The sequence below is a fragment of the Lacerta agilis genome, chromosome 9, assembly GCF_009819535.1.
Source record: "Lacerta agilis isolate rLacAgi1 chromosome 9, rLacAgi1.pri, whole genome shotgun sequence".
In the NCBI taxonomy this organism is placed as follows: Eukaryota; Metazoa; Chordata; class Lepidosauria; order Squamata; family Lacertidae; genus Lacerta; species Lacerta agilis.
Window position 1 is genome coordinate 25,003,360 of NC_046320.1, and position 21,140 is coordinate 25,024,499.

At 39.1% G+C, this 21,140-nt stretch overlaps 1 protein-coding gene across 5 annotated transcripts in view; it reads right to left on the reverse strand.

Moving 5' to 3' along the window:
* Positions 1–7,986: 7,986 nt before the first annotated feature.
* STOX2 (storkhead box 2) overlaps positions 7,987–21,140 on the reverse strand; it is a 126,096-nt gene continuing 112,942 nt past the window's right edge. For 3 of the 5 annotated variants that reach the window (XM_033160899.1, XM_033160900.1, XM_033160901.1), the window contains exons 3-4: positions 15,782–18,053; positions 7,987–8,976 (exon numbers count right to left, since the gene is read on the reverse strand). In XM_033160899.1, the coding sequence (XP_033016790.1) occupies positions 8,781–8,976; positions 15,782–18,053 (2,468 nt within the window). In that variant the 3' untranslated portion in view covers positions 7,987–8,780. The remainder of the gene's footprint in view (positions 8,977–15,781; positions 18,054–21,140) is intronic. The other 2 variants (XR_004427373.1, XR_004427372.1) reach the window with 2 other exon arrangements.

The window sequence follows — 21,140 nt, forward strand, 5'->3', positions numbered from 1 at the left end:
CACAGAGCTAGAATAACTCAATGAAGTGATTTAACAGAAGCCACATCTTCATGGCATGAAATATGAGATGAAAAAATACATGACTCAACTAAAGTTAATGAGATAAGTCACCCATAAGGGAAATAAACAAGTTCGGGAAAACATTCTGCTCTATAATGATATTTTATAAAACCCCAAGCGAAAATATGTTATTAATGATAAACAGGATGTTTTTTTTTATTTTTTGTAGTACCATAAAGATATCACATACTTGAGGTAATTCTTACCTGCAAATCTCTGAAGATAAACAGAGTAAGCCCATCACAAAATGGTGTCTGTATATACAATGAAGAGAGTGTCACTGTTTTTGTTCTGAAGTTATAGGTCACAAAGATTAATTCCTGTAAATATAGAAAGTTGTGTCAGGTGCACCCAGTAGGCCTACCTATAACAGCAGGGTCCAATTCGATCCTAAGTCATCCATCCAAGCACATTGCTAGACTTTACTTACTGACAAAGACTGGGTTCAAATGAATGACAGCATCAGCTGCCAGATGTGCTGAGTGGATCATATTCCATCCCAGTCCAATATTTTTTCATTACTGGAAGCAGTCTGTTAAGTCAATACAAAAGAAAAGGGAACAGAACAGAATCTCTCCAAAGGGAAATAGAAAAACAAACAAACAAACAAACAAACACATCAGTGAGTTTAAGCTCTCAGTCTATATTCTAGAATAACAGTAATTTCTAATCTTTTTTACATCCATCCCAGATGATGTGCTCTGCAGCTTAAGATAAGCTATAAAAGAGGTTTGTTATCAAATTAAGATTTCAAAATATAAAAAGCACATGCCCTATTATAGAGCACTGACCCAAATTTCAGGGTTTCCTCAGCCCACATAGGATATGGGTTGGAAAGCCTAGGGAAACTGTGGGGTTATGAAGGCTAAGTTGGAATCAAGCATAATATATGACTGCAGAATATATAAACAAAAACAAAAAACCCCAGAGTCGGTTCAAGGTACCCAATTTCATGTCACCAACTGCCATGTGGGAACAGTCCTGATGTATGCAATAATACTGTCTTGTGAATTTATTATTGTTTTCATTTTACTTGTAAGCCACCTTGGTTAGAATGTGCATCCTCAAAGACAAGATATAAATAAACAATATTTGTGTACTGGTTATTAGTTAAGCCTATAACCAATTTCCAAGCTTCTTGTGCACAAGTTCATTTGTAAGTTTACCTCTTCTCTTAAAACAAACATTTTTTAAATATTTATTTGTATTCCCCCCTCCCCAAAGGAAATACACTGAATATATTATTGTTTGAGGTATCTCAGCAGAGGCTAAATGGCCACCTATTAGGAATGTTTTATTTATTCCATCAGCAGGAGATTGGACTAACTGACCTTTGAGGTATAAGCCAACTCTATGATTCTGTTAGCCTTCTCAGGGTGTGTGGTGGTAAGCAAAATTTAACTGATCACTCCTTCTAATGATGAACTCTGTTGATGAGTACTAGCTACATGGGAGTCAGAATGGGTCCAAGAAGAAACAGAAGTGAGGTACAAGCATGCTGGGGGTGGGGGCGGGACAACAAGGTTTGCAGAAGCAAAAATAAAACTCTAAGGAGGTAATCTTCCCCCACAAACCTCAACTATCCCCCAGCAAACTCGTGGATGTTCGGATGGCTCAGTGATTGGATGTTATAAGGCAGCTTCATATGCTCAAAAAACATTTTAGTTTCTAACACAGAAAAAGTATAACATGAACATGATAAAATGGACTGAAAACACAAAACGCAACTAGCATACACGTTTTCCTCACATCAGTGGCATTTGCAAAATAAAATAAAAAAGACTTGAAAACGTAACATATAACCAAATGTTATTTAATATTTTAAAAAGTAACACAATCCAAAATGGATATTTCACACAACACTACATAAACAACATGAACACAATATTACCATATGGAGGGACTTTCAAATATAGACTTACAAAAATCCCTGTCCTTTTTTTTCTTTTAAGTTATTATACTAAGCATGACAAGTTATCATCATTTACAATATGGTACACTGACACAATAAAAACCATGTCACAAATGTGCTGTTATAAATCAGTAACGTTAAGGGAAGACATTTCATGAACTGTATTATTTCATATGAAATACTATACAATATAAACAGAACATCCAGTTCGGATGACCTTTACAGCAACCAGAGACCAAGTAATTTTAATTTTTTTTCAGTGCAAACACATTTATACAAGGCAGTCTTGGTTGCAAAACTCCCTTCTAGCATACAGTAAGTCCGACTTGCATTTATTAACTCATTTAAACCTAAAGCAACAACCACATTCAGTCACTCACAGGTTACCTGCAGAATTATGATCCCTTTAAATCTAAGTCTCCTGTTCATATAGAAGTTAACATCTGTGCCAATTATTCAACGGGCCCTATCATTCATGCTCACAGGTGGGTGTCTGATGTATTTTAAACTGTCTATAACCTCTAATCACAGTATTGTTGCGAATCATTATGGAACAATAATAATAGCATCAAGGGGTGTGTGAGAGAGAGTTTGTCAATGAGAAGAGAACAGTTTGCTTAATGTTTCTTAGGGTACTTTTATGATGCAGAACAACTCAAAGTGGAGGCACTCTGGTGAGTTTGTGTTTATGCATCATATACTTGGCATGATAGGAGTCTGGCAGCTGCAGAATATGATACACAAAGGCTCTATGATAAACTGTGACCTGGGAACCATCTCCCAACAAAAGTACTTTGCTTCTGCCACTGTTAGATGGACTAAAACAACTTCTCTCTCATCATTAACTATTCTTGTCCACTAACTGTATATGCTGCATAGGCTACTGTTATTTTAAACTTTTCTAAAGTGGTTAACACGGCCTCTGCCTCTCAGTCACATGATGCTGGAACTGTCACCGTATTTTCTATGAATTATGGGATACTTACAAATGCTTCCATCATAGTCCCACTTAGGCTGTGGCCATACTGTATAAGAAGCCATCTAACTCACCCCCAACAGAACAATGATGGACCAGCAGTCATGTATTGAGCCTATCAGGCACTTTAGATTTGAGCCCCATGTCCTTGCAGATCCAAGGCAGACTGTAATATTGTGAGCGACAGGCCTGCTGTACTACACATTTAGTTTAACAGATAATCAATCCCTCTCATGCTATATTTTGTGAATACATGTCACAAAACACCTCCCATGCACACATCCCGTTGGGCTGATCTGGGACCATTTTCATGACATGTTCTTAAAACTGAAATATTGAAACGAATTTAAAGCACAGAGGCTTAAGTATTTTCTGCTAATTTCACACGAATGAGAGCACAGGTGGAACTAGAATGAAAAAACAGCAACAGTGTTGTGTCCCCTTAAAGAGTAACAACTGCTCTGTGGAATGTGCATGTGGGCCACAACTGTGGGCCATGAAAGCTGATGCCACAATACATTTATTAGTCTTTAAGGTACCAGAACACTCTTCATTTATGCGGCAAAAGACTAACATGGCTGTGACATCTCACTATACTTTTATTTCATCCCATTGCCCAAACCCAGCAGAGCAAGCTCGAAAGACAGCTGCAAGAGAGGAGAAACCTGCACTTAGCAATTGGTTTCTGTGTGTGCTCTCTCTCAAAGTGATGCTGCGATGGTCACCTGTTAGGCAAAGGATAGTATGCCTTGATTGTCTAATGGGTAAAGAGGAATATTACATTTTGGAAGCAGAACTAGATTGGGATAATTATCATCTGTAACATTATAACTTAAAAGTGATTTATTTAAGTTAACGAAATTAGTTGGAAATATTCTTTGGAGGAGCAGAGAGGAATATAAACTTTACTGAACTCAGCAATTTCACATTTGGAAAAGCCTTGTTCAAAAATATGTATTTTAGTAATTTTAGTTCCTTTTCACTAGTGAGAATGTTGCTGGAAGTTAAAACATTTTGGCACTGTAGTAAGGGCCACTTCAAGGCTCCAAAACGGTTTCTTTTCTTAGACAGCTTAAAAACTAACTTTGTAATGTTAACTCTGAACTTATTTCAAATATTAAACAAATGTTCATTGTTACTATGCAGTCAAACAAGTAGGATGAGGGAAACCCTGTATTTGAGAGGGTTTGGAACCTGGCTACATTTACCTGGAAACAAGTCATTTGACTGCAATGGCGTTTATTTCTACTAGTTAAAGTTTGCAAAATGCTTGAGATTCTCAGGAAAAAGTACAGTATCAGTGCATTGCCAATCATTCATGAACTGCTCTTTATAGCAAAACTTTGCCCCTGCCCCAGAAAGCGGGGAGGAAAATAATTGCTACTTGACAGATATGGCTGGTGATTTACTGAAGGTAAGAATGCTTTTCAACCACACAGCTATTTATGCTAATCTGCCTATTACAATCAGGACTATATTTATTCTGTGTGTCCGTGACAGTACAGCACGTGTGTGGACTGGAATCTGGGTCCTGCATGAGAATCAGCATCCCATGAATCTCTGCAAACAGAGGCCCAAAAATACACAAGGGGAAATCTATTTTTTTTTAGAATGGCTCTGCACACGAATACCAGTGGTTGGGATGAGTGTGGCTTCAACCCTACGTGAATCTCTCCCTCCCTCTCCTTCTTCTATGGGTAGCTGATGCAGGGAAAACATATTTATTTCTCAGGAGATGGCTCTTCTTGGTATGGAATCTGGATTACTTTGCTGTAGAATTGGGATTATTTTTTTCAGGTACAGAACATTCATAGCCCTGACTAAAATAAAGCCAGTATTATTTTAACGGTGTTAAAAGGCTGTAACAATATGCTCCTCCAAACTTGTTTTGTATTTCTGTGTGAGTGATAATGGCATAGATTTAGCTGAACAACCCCCTAAAAATATATCTAGCATATTTATAGAGAAATCATAGCTTTGAAGGGCAGCTGCCATTCAATGCACTTATTTCTGGCACCCCCACCCTCGCAAAGGATGCTTCTGAAGATACCTTAACTGTTCCTCGCTCTTTTTACTGTATGTTTAAAGGAAAAACACTCCTACGGCTTATTTGGTGGTTCTGTTATTATTAACACTAATATTAGGATCTCAGACTATTTATCTCATTGTGAAAAATATTGGGCTCTGTAGTATTCAACCCCCAAGATGCACATGATTAAGAAAACTGAGAGCGTATTACGCCAGTGGCCCACTTGGGAGGCAGATAATGCAAAGATTTAAGCTAAACTCTGGCATGATATGTTGCCATAAATGAAGGCAGAATAGGGCCCAGAGTTTAAATGGAGGCAGTGTGTCTTCTGCTAAGCCCCAAACTGCCAATCATATTCCATACTGTATATATTTAACAGGCTTCTAAAGTACAAGCAACACTAGACTTTCTACCAGGTAGAAACTTCAGCAGAAATGGAAAGACAAAGGACAAATTTGAGCCCCCCTCCCCTTTGTTTATCTAAAAGATTCTATGACCCTTGTATAAAATCTCGTACTACTAAAGCCAAAAGCCAATTGAATACAGTAACAGGAAATCATGGCAATGAAAAATGACTTCATATGCAAGCACCGACACACAAGAGAACGTTATGGCCTATTTCTTCATAAAGTTTTAAACGTGGCTCTTAACAATACCCTTAAAAAAAAAAAGACATCTTGCTGCATCTCATCAAATTCATGGAGGTAGTTATATGTGTAAAAAAGAATTTTACCATAAAAGTAACATGTTGTATTATAATAATACATATCAAGTGTGCAAAATGCCGACAGATTTGTGTTGACCCTTTAAAGTTGAACACAACATAGAGATTCAACGCATTCTGGTTCTGTAAACCTTTAAGTTGATACATTAGAAGGATGATAGATGATCAACCATGCAATATAACGTCATCATGCTTTCATCACAGGATAACAGTGACAAAAACACTCAAGCTCCACTCCTGTGAGTATATGTCTATAATCTCAAAATGGGCTTCCTTTATATTTCTTTTTAAAAAGAATGCACATTAAGAATGTTTCTTTTTGTAAGTTTCATTTATATAACATGTTCCGAGAGTCACATTAATGCTAATAAAATGCCACAAACATATTAATGGCCAATAGCCAAGCCAATATTAACAGGACCTTTTAAAAGCTTGTTTTGGGGACCTTTAAATGTCAACCGAGGGAGAATTTATTGTTAAAACACTGGAATGATGTCTTTTGCATAACTGCTTAATGTATCCATTTCAATAATCTTAACTAATGGAAGCATATTTCCCATACATGGTAATATCTTCCTCATTCACATTTTTATAGCGCATTTTAATTTTTACTTTGTTATGAATTCTGATATCATTCCAGCAATTGTAGTGAATTGATGCATACTATAAATATAAGAGCATGTCTCCAAAAAACCCCCACACACATTGCTACTGTATAGTGTTATAGCAATTTCCTCCCCAAAACCTAGTAACTCTGGAATCTGCGTGTATTAAATATTCCCAGTTACCTATGTAAGGAATGAGATTTGTCAGGCAATGCATTTCTAGGTTATTATACCATAGCTTCAAAGGTATTTATAAGGCAGGAGGCCAAGTAACTAACCAACCAAGCAGCATAATAATCTCCATTATATGCACTGAGCCATCTCACTACTTGTAGCAAATAGAATGTATATATGATAATAAAGCAAGTATCTAGGCCTGATTCTTCACTGGTTGTTCCAGATAGCAGGGCTACAACTCAAAGCTTCTCAGGACCCAGAAGGCTCATGGAACATTTCCTAACACTAAAGTTAAAGGAAGAGCTCCAGTTTGTTCAGTACTAAACACACATCTGAGTCCGTGCATATGTACCAGAGTGCCCTGGATTTGCAATGGACTGATTTACCCCGGTGTAAACTGCAACCAATTGTGCCCAGTGTTTGTAAAGCTATTTAATAAGCACCTGAAAGCTGTTTAAAACTGTTTAAGGTAAGAGTGCACTTTCAGAAGACAACACAGAACACAAGTGAAGCTTGAACAGGTTATACAAATCATCACCAGTACCTGATGAAAATACCGTCTTTAATGGTATGCTTGGTTATATCACCTGGATATCAAGAAAAGACAGATACCTGTAGTGTAAATGTCAATCCATACAACAATTTACACTGCTTCTGATCTTTCTTGTTGTATTTTATTATTCTACTTGTACCACCATTATGATTGTTTGAAAACAAAATTTATGCAGTACTGGGTTGCATAAATAACAGACAGCAGAATTTGGCCCTTTATGCTTTTCAAGTTTACTCTTGAAATTGCAGATCTCTCTAAACATTAATCTAGAATACTTTTCTTAAAAAATAATTACTTTGGATTTGCAATTTCAGGACATACACATTAGATATAATAAACCTGTGGATACAGAACTTCTGCTATCAACTTTGTGAGACTCACAAAAGAGGTAACGAGATGTCTTTTATTGAACTAACCTTTGTTGATGAAAAACTTAGCAATCTTTTGAGTACATCAATGAATATCTCATTTTCTCAGATCAAACAAATAATCTCTCTCTTCATCAGTGATCCACCTGGACACATTTAAAACTCATGATTATTTTAAAACTAAGTATTTCCATACAATGTTTACTCACAAAGAAATGTAATTCAATAAAAGGCCTGAAGTTTATTAGTCTCTAAATCTTTTCTCTACAGTGTATGCTAGTTTCAATAGCCTAATTTAGGCACTCTAAAAGCTACATAAAATAAAAATATAATATGTCCTTCCATAGAAAGAAATCAACCCTTCAGGCCATAATTCATCATTTGTATCACAAAGAGCTTTCTTCTTCTTCTTCTTCTTCTTCTTCTTCTTCTTCTTCTTCTTCTCCTTCTTCTTTTCTTCTTCTTCTAACAAATTACTTTGATAATAATAATAATAATTTGGGGTAACAACTGGAGTGACACATTTAAAAAGTGATCACTTTACCTGCCTTTTATATTTTTAAAAACCAAAAACACCTGTTACCTCTTCTATCACTTAGTGATGTGCCTCAATCAAAGTTAGGTTTCTCCTTCCTCACTTTCAATTCAAAGTCTTATATCCCTGCTTTCAACTAGGGGAAATTAAGAAATAAGTTTTAGGTAAACATCTCATACTTTAAAAAAATCAAAGTAAAAATAGATAACATCTCCATTATTTCCCACCTCTTCCCAAAAACACGACCTCTTTTGACTTACTTTTGCTATGGATTCTTGCAAGATCATGTCATGAAGACTCACAGTGAAAATGACAGATGTATAAATAATTCACAGGTAGAGCTGAGGTCTTTCCTAGAATCATTTCGCATTGTTTTCCCTCAAGGTGACCCTTAGCTGTTTACTTTCAACGAAGGCTCAGTTTATAAAGGAAAAGAACCATCTCTGTGGCAAATAGTTTAACCAGTGGTAGGGGGCATCACATATCTGTGGCATTTTAAAATGAAGTTGGCAACTGCATGACATTGAAAATGCAGGTTACACTTACAGTGTCTAGACTTTCATATATGTGCTCAGTTACGATTAAGTGAAGCAAAAGTGTACATATTATCCCTACTGCTATTCTCTTGCTACAGAGCCGCAAAATGTGAAAAGCAATACCTTGAAATAAAGATTTCTTTGTTGTCCCTAGCCTATGTAGCAACACAGTTTAGGTAGACACAAAAACTGTGCGGTTGAGATGCCTGGTTTTTCCTCCCCCCTCCAAAAGACGTAAACATCAGTCCCAGTGTCGTAAACTTTGCTTTATAGGATGAGACAGAAGATCTGAGGCAGAAGCACTATCAAACACTTGTAACAGAAGCTTGCAGGCAATTAGCAGGTTTCTGCAGTTTTTCAGTTTCGCTTGTTGGCGGGTCAGCAGTTGCACGGAAGCTGAACACTGGACCTGCACCACCATGTGCAGGACTGAGAGCTGGGTTCTGGCGCCTGTTGCTTTCAACAATGCTTGACGTGTTGGAAGCTAAGCTCTCACGAGTACTAGAGAGAGAAGGGGGGGAAACAAACACACATATAACAGTTGTACATATATCCATCTACTTGCCTGCAAGAAAATATAACACAGAAGGTTATATAAAGGAATTCCTACTTTTGCATTTTAACAGTAAGCCAAGGACTCTAGTTTAATAAACCATACTGTGCACAAGCCCAATCGCTCCTACTTCTCTCTTGCCCGGACATCAGTGGGTTAAAAAAAAAGCAGCTTAGTGTGATGTCCGATTATGGATTGTTTCCTTCTTAAAAAACCAGACTCTCTAGCCAGACTCAAGCCAAGTTTGTTGTTGACTGACAAACCAAAATTCTGGGCTCAGATGCTTCCACATCACAGAAAGTCAAATTATAGCTTATCAGAGCTGTGTAAACATGCAGACTCCTGGAGAAGAGCTCACAGTTGCTTTTCGCATCCTCTGTCTTTTTAACTCTTGTGATGTGCTTAAGCCAAGCCATGGTATGGCTTTGCATGTCATCTGAACTCATGATTCAGGTAGCTGCAACCTATAGTCAAGAACAAACCTTGGGTTCAGTTCATGGTTCTAGTGAGGAAAGAGATTAACCGTGAGCCCTGGTTCAGACAACATCAGTGGAGGAGTAAAAAAAGGACTGCGGAGGAGCAAAGAGGATGCAAGCTTCTCTCTGGGAGTCCACACATTTGCACAGTCCCAGTAAGCCATACAGTAGTTTGCTTTACCATTATGTGCAACCTGGCCAATATATTCAGGTCTGTGCAAGCTGTAAATTCCACCCATGTGCTGAAAACCCATCACAATCTGTACTTGGAATTACATCTCAGCTTTCTGTTTTTGGAAAAATAGGTTTCTGGCCCTTATGCCTGCAAAGGTAGGTTTGAAAGTACATAAACGATGTCTGCTGAGAAGCCATAATAAGGCTCCATAGTCATCATTTCATTGTCCGGTGGAGCCTTTTGCCCCTCCTTAAGAGCAGAAGCAGAATTAAATAAAGTAACTGCACATTATTTAGTTGACTGGCACAACAGAATCTAGCTGCAGAATCCAGCCTTTTTGGTGCAAAACTTGGTGGCCTTGTTTCACTTTTGGTGCAAAATATACACATGTCCTTTGCTGAGTGCACATTCCTCCTTCCAAAGACAATTTAGGAGTTAATTCCAGTGGTTTTTTTTTAACCCTTAGAAACACAGGAAACATGTTATGGAGCTAAGCAGATCAAAATTCTTCAACACTGAATATTAGTATATGTTATAATTAATAATTTCAATACTTTATGCAAGATTTAATAAGTCCTTAATACTGAGCCCATGTCAAGGTGCAGATATTGTCAATTGCTGTTCAAGTGAGGCAAACAATATATCCTTATTGCAGGTGAAATGTAGCACCTTTCTATTCCAGACTGGTGCACTCAAGAACAGGGTTACCCTGGACCAGACATGTGGCTGCATGACTGAACTAAGATATAAGAATTACTGCTGTATCACAGGCTCCACTGAGCACAGGCACTTACTGCTCCTTATGTAGCATACAGAACATTTCAGGATAAATCTGAAAAGCCTTTAAAAATAATTTCTAATATATATCATGCTGTCAGCATGACACCTTTTCCATAATTTTATCATGCAACCATGACAAAAGACTGACCTTATCCCTGCCTAAAATATGTGTGGGCCTAGGCATGTTACCAATATTCCTTTGTGTATCAAAAACATCATCAGTAGTAGATGGCAGGTAGTAACTACAGGTACAGCAAGTGATGCTTGGCTCTCCCAGGGCAGGGGCAAAGAAGAATGATGTGCATGCATGAACCTACAAGACAATTGTAATAAGTTTGCTTCTGAATTACTTTACTTTTCCCTTCTGTTACCCTCCCTTTTTTCCTTCTGTGTAAAGCAACATTCACTTTTGTCTGTTATAGTTAAGTATCATTCATGTTAATGTTAAGAACAGCAGGTTGGCTCTTTTATTTTTCATAGTGTGAAGAAAGAGCTGTGAGTGGAGAGGTTCCCACTTCCCATCCTCTAGACCCCCCTGGGGAACCCATCAAACCTGCTGTACCTAGAAATTGGTGTAGAGAGTGCGGCTCAATGGGAAGTGCCTTTCACCTTGGGCCTGCCCATAAAAAGCAAGTCTAGAGTGAAAGATTAGGGTGATGTCCGCTATTTACATGAGCTCCTCTTGTTGTGGGTGAATTGAGTGTTTGTTTAGACCCTGGGTGAGAACCCAGAGGCTGAGAGGAAGGGTGAGTCAAAAGGCAAATGAACTGATATTGATTTATATACAATGGAACCTTGGTTCTCAAATGGCTTAGATGACGAACAAATTGGCTCCCGAACGCCAAAAACCCGGAAGTAAGTGTTCTGGTTTCCAAACGTTTTTCAAGTCGAGTGTCCAATGCAGCTGTTGGCTATTGTTTCCAGGGCGACTGTGCCAATCAGAAGCCGTGTCTTGGTTTCCAAACATTTTGGGAGTCAAACGGACTTCCGGAACGGATTAAGTTCGAGAACCAAGGTTCCACTGTATATATATTTATATTAATGTAACATTTTTGTATGTAACTGTGTATTTTTGAAATATTTTAAGTTGTCTGTTGTTGCTTCAGTTTTCTGTATACCACCTAAGATATATTTTTAGTATATTAAGTGGCACAGAAATTAAATAATCAAACTAATCAATTCCTACCTCAATTCCAAGTTCATTTTTAGGCCATTAATATCTCATATGAAGCCATATTGTTCAGCTTGTGGTAAATCTTTCCCAGATAACCCAATTGCTCTGCCACAAATAGACTGTTATAGCCAGCCAATTCCTGAAATGCCATCATTCTGCAGTGGCATTTCAACTAGAGAGTGATCGTGGTGGAAATATCACATTGGTAATAAAACAGTAAGAATGAACACCCAAGGCACACTTCTCACTGAATATATAGGGGAGATACAGCATTATGGACTATTGGTAGGAGCTCACAGCACCATCACTAACAAATGTTGTTGAACAGAGTTGTTGATTGTATAACTCTAAAAAAAATTATACCTCACTTATAAACTCAAAGAACAAAATATATAAAATCCCCAGTAAAATAAATATTGGTATCAATGTAAAAATAAATAAAAAGAATAACAAGAATTAAAATCCCACTAAAATTAAGACAAAGATAAATCAGCAAAGAGAGAACAATCTTTTAAATTAATTAATATTTTTACCAGCCACAAATACAAAATAGCGTAGACCTAACACATCTAAGCTGGCATTCTACATGTGTTGCACAGGAGGGAAAAGGCCCAAATCGTAGTTACTGCTAGTCCTGCTTCCTGGGATTGAAGGATGTAGAGTAGGGCTTTGCATAAATGACTGGCAATGTTGGGAGAAATGTGCAGAAAAAGGCAGTTCTCAAGGTAATCAGGGCTCAAAAGGTCATCACCAGCACCCTGAATTGGGGCCAGAAACACACCAGTAAACAGTGTACAGATCACACAAAACTGGCATGACAGAATCAAAATATCGAGCACCTGTCAGCAACCTGGCTACAGCATTTTGCAGCAGTTGCAGTTTCAGAACACTTTTCAAGGGTAACCAACCGCAAGTAGAGCACTTTATTATCAGCAGCAGTTATTGTTATTGCCATTGGCGTTAACAATTTTCATATAAAATTTCCCAAACACAAACTTCAAGGAAGTAAGAAAAATTATAAATATTTTTAACCCACAAATTAAATTAAAGGTATTTGCTATCTTCTCCTTAGACATCTTCCACACCAGCTGTTTTGATCCTTTCCACTTCTTGCCCTCAAAGTTAAAACGTATAGCATGTTATATAGGTCACAAAAGGCTGTAACACCCAGCTGGGTTGTTTCCTGTGAATTACCTTCTTATATTACCTTCCATTCTAGGAGTATGGCAGCCAATGTAAGAATCACTGAAAGGGAGCTTCAGCAATATAAAAATCTAAAAAACCATGTGGTAGCAACCTGGAAGAATTGAAGGAAGCAGAGAAAACATGCTTATTCCTCCCCTCCATCCCAGTTCCTTGACAATATTAGCATAGATGTTCTAGTTGGACAGATGGGTTCATGTCCTAGGCCAACTGTCCATTCTCTCAAAATAGGAACAAATTATGTTTACTTTTGAGTGAATGCAATATAGCTCTTTATATGCAGAAACTGCATAAGTAACAAATAAAAAATGTTAAGATATATATGCACCAGTAGTGTATATACAGTGGTACCTAGGTTGCTGAACGTAATCCGTTCTGGAAGACCGTTCGACTTCCGAAATGTTCGATAACCAAGGTGCAAAGGGCTGGCTGCCAAGTCAATGGAGAAAATTGGGGGGGGGGAATGCAGCGGAAGCTGTTTGACATATGAGGTGCGTTTGAAAATGGAAGCAATTACTTCTGGGTTTTCAGTGTTCGAAAACCAAAACGTTTGGCTTTCAAGGCGCTCGAAAACCGAGGTACCACTGTATTTTCTGATTTTTATCTGCACCAAAATTAGATTGTAACTTTTGCTAAATGTCATCATACAAATAAAAAGTGTATGAAACTATACAAATGGATAGCTGACTACAGTGCTATATGGAGGGAAATGTAGGAAACTGCAGAAGAAATTTAAATCCACATTCATATAAGCAGTTCTTCCAGAGGTATTAATCAATTCAGGTGATCCTCCAAATCCTGGTTTGTTTCCTCTGAGGCTTCTCTTTTCATTTCCTGCTTCGCATGACCCCTAATTTGCTTTGCTGTGTGACTTGTGAACTGGCAAGATAGGACTGTTCTCCAATCCAGCATCAGAAATCCACTTCAAGCCGTGGTTTCTGATCCTGGTTTAGAGGGCAATTACTAACCCTAGTTTGCTGATTTTGTTGTTACAGTAAATTATGGGTTATATTTAAGAGCAAGGAATGCACTCTGTCTAATCCATGGAGAATAATCTGAAGAGAACCATAGTCATCAACAGACTAAAACCCCTGTCCCACACATACAGAGGGAAAGCGCAAGTGCAAAGAAATCCACCTCAACCGTTACTTTGAAAATCCTGTTGAGTGGCATTTTGCAGGGTAGTAATACACGGAGATTTGGAAAACAGTCACTAAATTCTTCCTTGAGCCAGTGAAGAATAAAGAAAATAAAAAGAAGGGGTTAAAAAGGTTCTGTCTATGAGTGAAGCAATACAGGAAGCTACCTGATATTGAGTTGGAATATTGAACCATCTGTGACAGGTTTGCTGACACTGACTTGCAGTGGCTATCCAGGGTTTCAGACAGGAGATGCTCCCAGCTCAACCTGGAGATGCCAAGAACTGAACCTAAGATCTTCTGCCTCCAAGGCAAATGCTCTCCCTCTGAGCTACAGAGGCAGAGAGATTAGATTACAGAACCTACAGGACAGAAACAAAGCCTGCCTTTTACATTCATAATGATATGAATAACATGTCAATAAAACTGACATTTAAAAAAAGGCTTGGTTGAAATAGTCAAATAAAATTGCACCTCCACACATACCCCGGAAAAGGCAGCCATCACCACACAGAAAGCTTTGCATCTTTTCCTCAGGCCTAGTGCAACAGTAAAAGATGCAGGTAGTTTGATAGAAGCAATTTACTTTTAACAAAACATGTGCAATAATACCATCCTCGTCTTTGTCTGGTCTCCAAGAGCTATAAACCCAGTAGAAAATAGGCCAATTTGAGAAGCAACAACAGAGCTCTGTGGGAGCTGACCAGAAAACAAAGACAACAGCAAGGTCTACAGAAGCTCAGAGAAACCCGTAATTAGAGCCTTCTAGGCACAGGCGCCCTGAGATAACAGCAAGAAGCAGCAGCTGTGAGAAAAGCAAGCTCTCTTTCCAGAGCCAAAGAGCACCAAGATCGAGCTAACAGTGCTATTTCATGCATGACAAATTTCCGACAGAAGACCATTTCTGCGTAGGAAAAATGTCACAGCCTACAGTCTGATCACCAGATCTGACTATCTGTACAACTTCTTGCCTTAGATTAAGAAACAGTGTGGGAGGAACCTGATCTTGTTGAGATCATGCTCTCTTTTCATCCTGCTCTCTGGCCTCAGAGGACACAAATCTAGTCTAGCACTGCTAGAGGAAGCAACCGTGGGCTCCACAGGCATTTTCCCCAATGAGTTGTCCTTCCAACATTGGTCACTCACTACTTTTTGTCTTCATTTCAGGATAACTGATAATATAAAGACTATTGCAGTCATTACCAGAAGTGTGCAGAGATTGGTAGGGTTCACTATTCATTGCAATAAAAAAAGAATGCCTTGACTCTGCAATCCTATAGGATCCCTTCTATGCTCGAGTACATAAACCTAGGCAGATAATCCATATAGGCAAGAATTTCACCACACAGCTGCACCATGTTTGAGTATCTGTATCACATCAATTTTTGCCAAAGCTTAAGGAAAAGTATAAGCAGAGCTTGGCTCTGTTGGGTTCATGCTCTCCCTTTTCAGCTGATAAAAGCTTCCTTTCCCACTTGACGGTACGGTGATGGAGTTCATTCAGAAAGAGTTTGGTTAACTTTGTTAGCTTAAAGGTTGATTATTTAGCAGAACAATACTGACCTAGTCATCCTCTGAAACAATCACAATTATCCCCAGTTATGTAAACAACCTCACAAATGTCTGGTGGCTTCCTAACTTGGGAAGAGTAACCAACCAGCCAGCATAAAGTTAGCAGAGAAAACATGCAATAAAATGCTATCATCGAATAATAGCCCAGCCTCGTAATACTTAATACTTATGTAGGACACGATAATTTAAGATTAAAATATTACAGGTTTTGGTAAATGAATGTTAAGCTCTTACCGTGGCGAATTGAACCCACTATCGACGGTGATGCTGCTGCTGTCCATGCTGTCCAGTCTTGCTGAGTGTGTGGCTCTCTGGTTGTTGCTGTTTTCCGTTTCCTTTGGAGCAAGGAGAGTCAGATTCTTCTCAAACTTTCTTTGCAGGTCTCTTTCTTTTTCCCGCTCAAGAAGCCACTGCATAGTGCCCACATCATCCCGGTTCTTTTCTTCTTCAGTGTTCTTATTGGTCCCTTCGTCAGAATCGTCATCATCCGATACGTTGTAATAGTCAAAGGATGCCTCTTGGTTCCCGGCTGTTTCTTGCTGTCTCTGTGAAACAGGTATGACTTGTGTTACTGAGGTTACCATAGCTTGCTCGAGTTTGTCGCATCTGCCTGGCAATGCATCAGAAGGTGTCTTTTGATGAGGTTTTAGTAGTGGCACACTAGGCTTGTGAAAACTGTTCACAGACAGAGTACTGTGGAGAGGCTTAAAAAGTGTGTCTTTACTAAATATTTCTTTCCTCTTATCAAGGCTACTAGATTCCGTGTTGTGGTGTTGAACCAGTCGGCCATTTGCAATCACTTCAGGGGTTTGGCTAGTTGCAACTGGTCCACCACTGCTGTTTGGCCCTTTAGGCGACTCCTCTTTGTGCACCCCAGGCTCTCTGGCTATGTGCTGAGACTGCCTTTCCGAGGGAGACACTTTTTTAACGCTTTCTGTCAAAATCACTGTGTCGTGGTCTTCTTTATTTTTCCCCAAAGGTGAAGGAGCAGTAAGTACAGTTTCACTAGAAGTGTTACACTGAAAATAATCATCAATTGCTGATTTCATTGTACAGGAGTTGAGCTCATTGTACGGGGGCAAATTCTCGGCTGGCTTGCTTTGTTCCAAGAGGCTACAGGAAATGGGAGTTTCTGCATTGCCACCAGTCTTTTCAGGTTTAACTACTTCTTTGTAGTTTACAGATGACATAAGAGCCCTTTGATGACTGAGTGATTGAGAAGGCCTTAAGGTGCTATCGTCAATGTACGTTTGGCTGGTTGTTTGGTCATCTTGACTGCAAGCTTCAGCTATGTCTTCAGGTGTACCTAAAGAAGGAGCACCCAGAGGTCCTTTGGAGTTATCCATCGATCGAGACCGCTCCTTGGCTTTATTAGACCTCTCATTCCTTGATCTTCGGTCCTGCGTATGGCTGTGGCTTCGGTGGACCTTAGAATGGGAGCTTCCCCTTGAAGGTTCAGGAAAAGGCATTTCAGTTCTCCTTTTGGCTAGTTCACCAGATACATCCCATTCAGGTGTCATAGGAAAGTGAGATTCAAGAACGTTAGGGCTGCTGTGCATAATAAAATTGTCCCTCTTGTGTTCTATTATGAAACAGCCTTCCCGTGGGGACCTTGTGAGGGGATCATAGAAATCATACTCTCTTTCACCCGGAACGTCCAAATGGGAACCCTCTGAAGGATCTCCTTTAGAGACCCGAGTTTTGCTATGTGACCGAGATTTCCCATGAGACTTCCTATGACTTCTACTCTTTTTGCTTCTCCCACTATGGTGAGCTGAAGATCCAGCTTTGCTTCGTTGAGCTTTTTCTTCTTCAAGTTTCTTCATTAGTGCAGTGTGCCTCATGACATTTTCCACAGTTAGATCTGGGTTAATACGCCTAATAATCTCCATCTCTACCTCCCTAGGTATAGTGGTAGGGGTATCTTCATCCCTCAAAGGCCATTCTTCTGGAGGAAACTGGGCAGAAAAGTTGGCCAGCTGTTTTGTCTTGTCCTTTTTGAAGCTTAGTCGAAACAATTTTAGCCCAAATTTCTTAGACTGCTTTTCTCCATCCTTAGGCTTTGTAAGTGTCTCTGTTTTATACGAAAAATTTACAGTACTTTTACTTTTTTCAGTGGGTGGCACCTGGCACATGGAAGGGGGGCAGTAGGAGTCCTTGCAGTCTTTTGCCGATTTCCTCTGTAGAGTGGAGGCATGCATGCTGTGCATGTCTTCTCTACAACAATGGCAGGAGTCGCAGTGGTTTTTGGGTAATGTTCGGTCTCTGACGCAGCCCGAGGTGGAAGGCGTTATAGTTCCTTGCTGTGGAGAGGTACACTGAGACCTGTCAGGTATCCTCTCATCCAGATGGTACCATTTACTGTTAGTTCTAATAAGGGATGGTGTTATAAAATAAGTCTGTGGGGTCACAATGAAGTAGCCATCTGGCGTTGGGTATATTTTCCTCTCCCGTACCAGCATGTTTAAGGTATGACGAAGGATTTCTGGACTTGGCGTTGGAACACCTGAAAACAACAGCAAAATGTATTTATGAGTTCCTTTTAACCCTTCCCAAAGCACGCAGATCCTTGACATGATCTCAAAGACAGTTTCTGCTGAGCAAGCAAAACTTGGTCAAGCATCCTCCAGCATGTTTGCTTTTAACCTATCTCTTGCACTTGAGGTCTCTAAATTATTAACTAAAAAGGGAAAGCACTAGCAGAATGTGAAAAAAAATCCCCTTATTTATTTTCAAAGTGTTGGTGAACCTTAAGGTTCAAAGTTACACCTCCACACCAAGCCCCAAACTAAAAATCTTTATTAAACATTGTGGATTCTTCTCTCACACACCACTTAGCTTGATAAATATTTAAATCCTAATTAGCCAAGTTATTGCATATAACACAAAAACAAGGCAAGTATAAATATGCTGTTTTTGGTATCTGCACATGTATTTAAATAAAGAAATCATATCAGAAAATTAGTAACAAATGCCCGGGGGTAGGGAAATACACCTTAAAGAAGCAGATCAACAGTTCCCTGATTATATCGTAAACTATTATCTTAAGAAAACTGAAGGTGCAGAATTCAATCTAAAAGAAAGTGTCATTTCAATATCAGGAGAAAGTCAGGTTATGTCAAAATTTTCACACAATACGCAGATGGCATTAGATTTTGAACTTGAGGTAAAGCTAACTGTAAGACCAATTCAGAAATGCAACAGGTTGACTAGAGAAACCGTGGAGGATTTATGCAAAAGCTAGACGAATAAAATAGCTTCACAGTGAATATTCAGTATGAAGATGACAAGCAAAATGTCTTAAAGAGATTGTTCTTTTTCATCCCATATGGGTGAATATGCAACCAAAGGAACTGTGCAGCTGCAACATAAGATGCTACCCAAATTACTGTATTTACATGAATCTAATGCATCATCAAATCTAATTCACACCTCAAATTTCAAAACCCTGAAACCAAAAAAGTTTTTTGCTGGCGAATGTAAATGCACCATCAAATCTAATGCACACTCTAATTTTTGCAACACAATTTGGCCAAAAAGGTGTGCAATACATTTGAGTAAATACGGTAAATTCCTGTGCTATTAAAGGCACATGCTAACTTTTTAAAGCAAACTTACAAGGCATGAAGAAACCATTAGTTACCAAAGAAGACATAATGGATATAGAATACACTATTGATTTGGAAAGTAAGTTAATTGGGGGGGAGGGACACCCACCAAAACCAAGTTTCCAAAATAATCTTATGACAACAAATCAAGCTTGTTTCACCACCCATCCATCCTAAGGCATGTGCTACAGCCATCCCATGCATAATGAAGGCTTTTAGATCACTTTCCTGCTTATCTCTGAAAAAAGTACAAGGAAAAGTGACATAGTGAGAAAATTTGCTATAAAATGTGTTAGGCTGTGCGAGAATTTTTAACACCACCTTAATGTCATCATACAATCATGAGAAGAAATCCAGTTATTTGAAAAAAAGTAAGAAAAAGCTTTCATACTTTTGAAAGAAAAAAAATTTCAAGCTGTGGAGGCACACTTTAAGTGCATTACTCATTATTCCTTTCTAGATTTAATTTAAATTTAGCACTTTTTGAATTTGTCACCTTTTTCAGTCACTGGAGGGCGAGTGGAAAAGGTGATAAATTTTAAAAAGAGCTGGATTTAAGCACTGGCTGGAAAGAAAGAACTGGGAGGGCACTTAGGGCATGCTCCTGGTTTTCCCTTTTGAATTTGGCATGCCTGAAGTCATGTGGTGAACATGTAGGCAAGGTTTAGGTCAAATGGGGAGGAGGCTCATAGGCTGGAGTTCTCCACCACTGCACTATATCATAATGGCTCAAATATGTTAGGATACCATTTCAAAGCCACATTTCTGTACCCTGCAGAAACATCTTCAAAAGGCTTAACAGTACAACAAGAATAAGTAGCACAATTTAATCGAGCCTCACAATTTATTACAAATGCACAATCCATTTTAGTGCATTGGCCTGCCAATTCTCTCCCCCCCCCCCGGCACCCTCTTGCCTAATGTGCCACCTTCTATTGTGTTTTAGAGGAGGGGTTTGCTAACCTTTTCGGACCATCATAACCACCATGAATTTTGAGAAAGGGCTGCAGGTACCGGTCACAAAACAGCAGCCATAAGGGGCCTAGCGTACCAAAACATTAAGAGAGAGCACAGTCATTGCTGATTCCATCTCCCACCCCTCAAAAACACCAGGCTTACCATGGGAAGTCAGCTGTGTCCTGTTCATACCGATTGTGGAGATCACAAAAAATTGTTTTCTCCCCCACATACTTCAGGACAAATATACAAGTTAGCTACAACGTTCGTTATCTCTCACACACATACTCACTCACAGACATACGTGCATATCTCTCTCTCTCTCTCTCTCTCTCTCTCTCACACACACACACACACACACACACACCACATAAACATCTCTCAGTGTCTCCCACAAACCACACATAAATGCAGACCACATATTCATACCTACCTATCTAACTTTAATAATAACACATCTCCCTTTCGCTGCCCACACATATATGCATAGGTCCGTCTGTCCCCCCACAGAGAACTCACACACTTCTCTGTCTCTCTCCTCCAACGGCACTTCTCTCACACATGCATAGGTATTCAAATGATTTTTTTGGTAGGAGGGGAATTTCTAGGGCTACTCCATCCCCCCCCCCCACAGGTGGGCGGGTTCAAAGTAAAATACTGACAGTCTGGAGCAGGCTAATTTCTTGCACAAAATGAGAATCTGCCTGTTCATTCTGTCTCACATCTCACGCTCTAAAAATGTTAGAAACGTGCTCTTAAAAAAAGAAGAAGCTGGGAATCTGAGGGTTACAATTAATCAAAACCCCTATTTTAGAGGGTCTTGCAACCCTCTGGAGCAGTACGGGTGGTGGCGCTAGGTACTTGTAGGGGCTGGGCAGAATTGACAAAATTGCTTCCCCCCTTTGCCAGGAGGAACATTTCCCCAGAACTCCACTCAGGGAATACGCTTGCTGGTAAAACCACAGCCTTGATCCAACCCAGTGTCTTTTATGGTTTTTTCTTATAGGCCAGGTTTTAGGTCTATAATT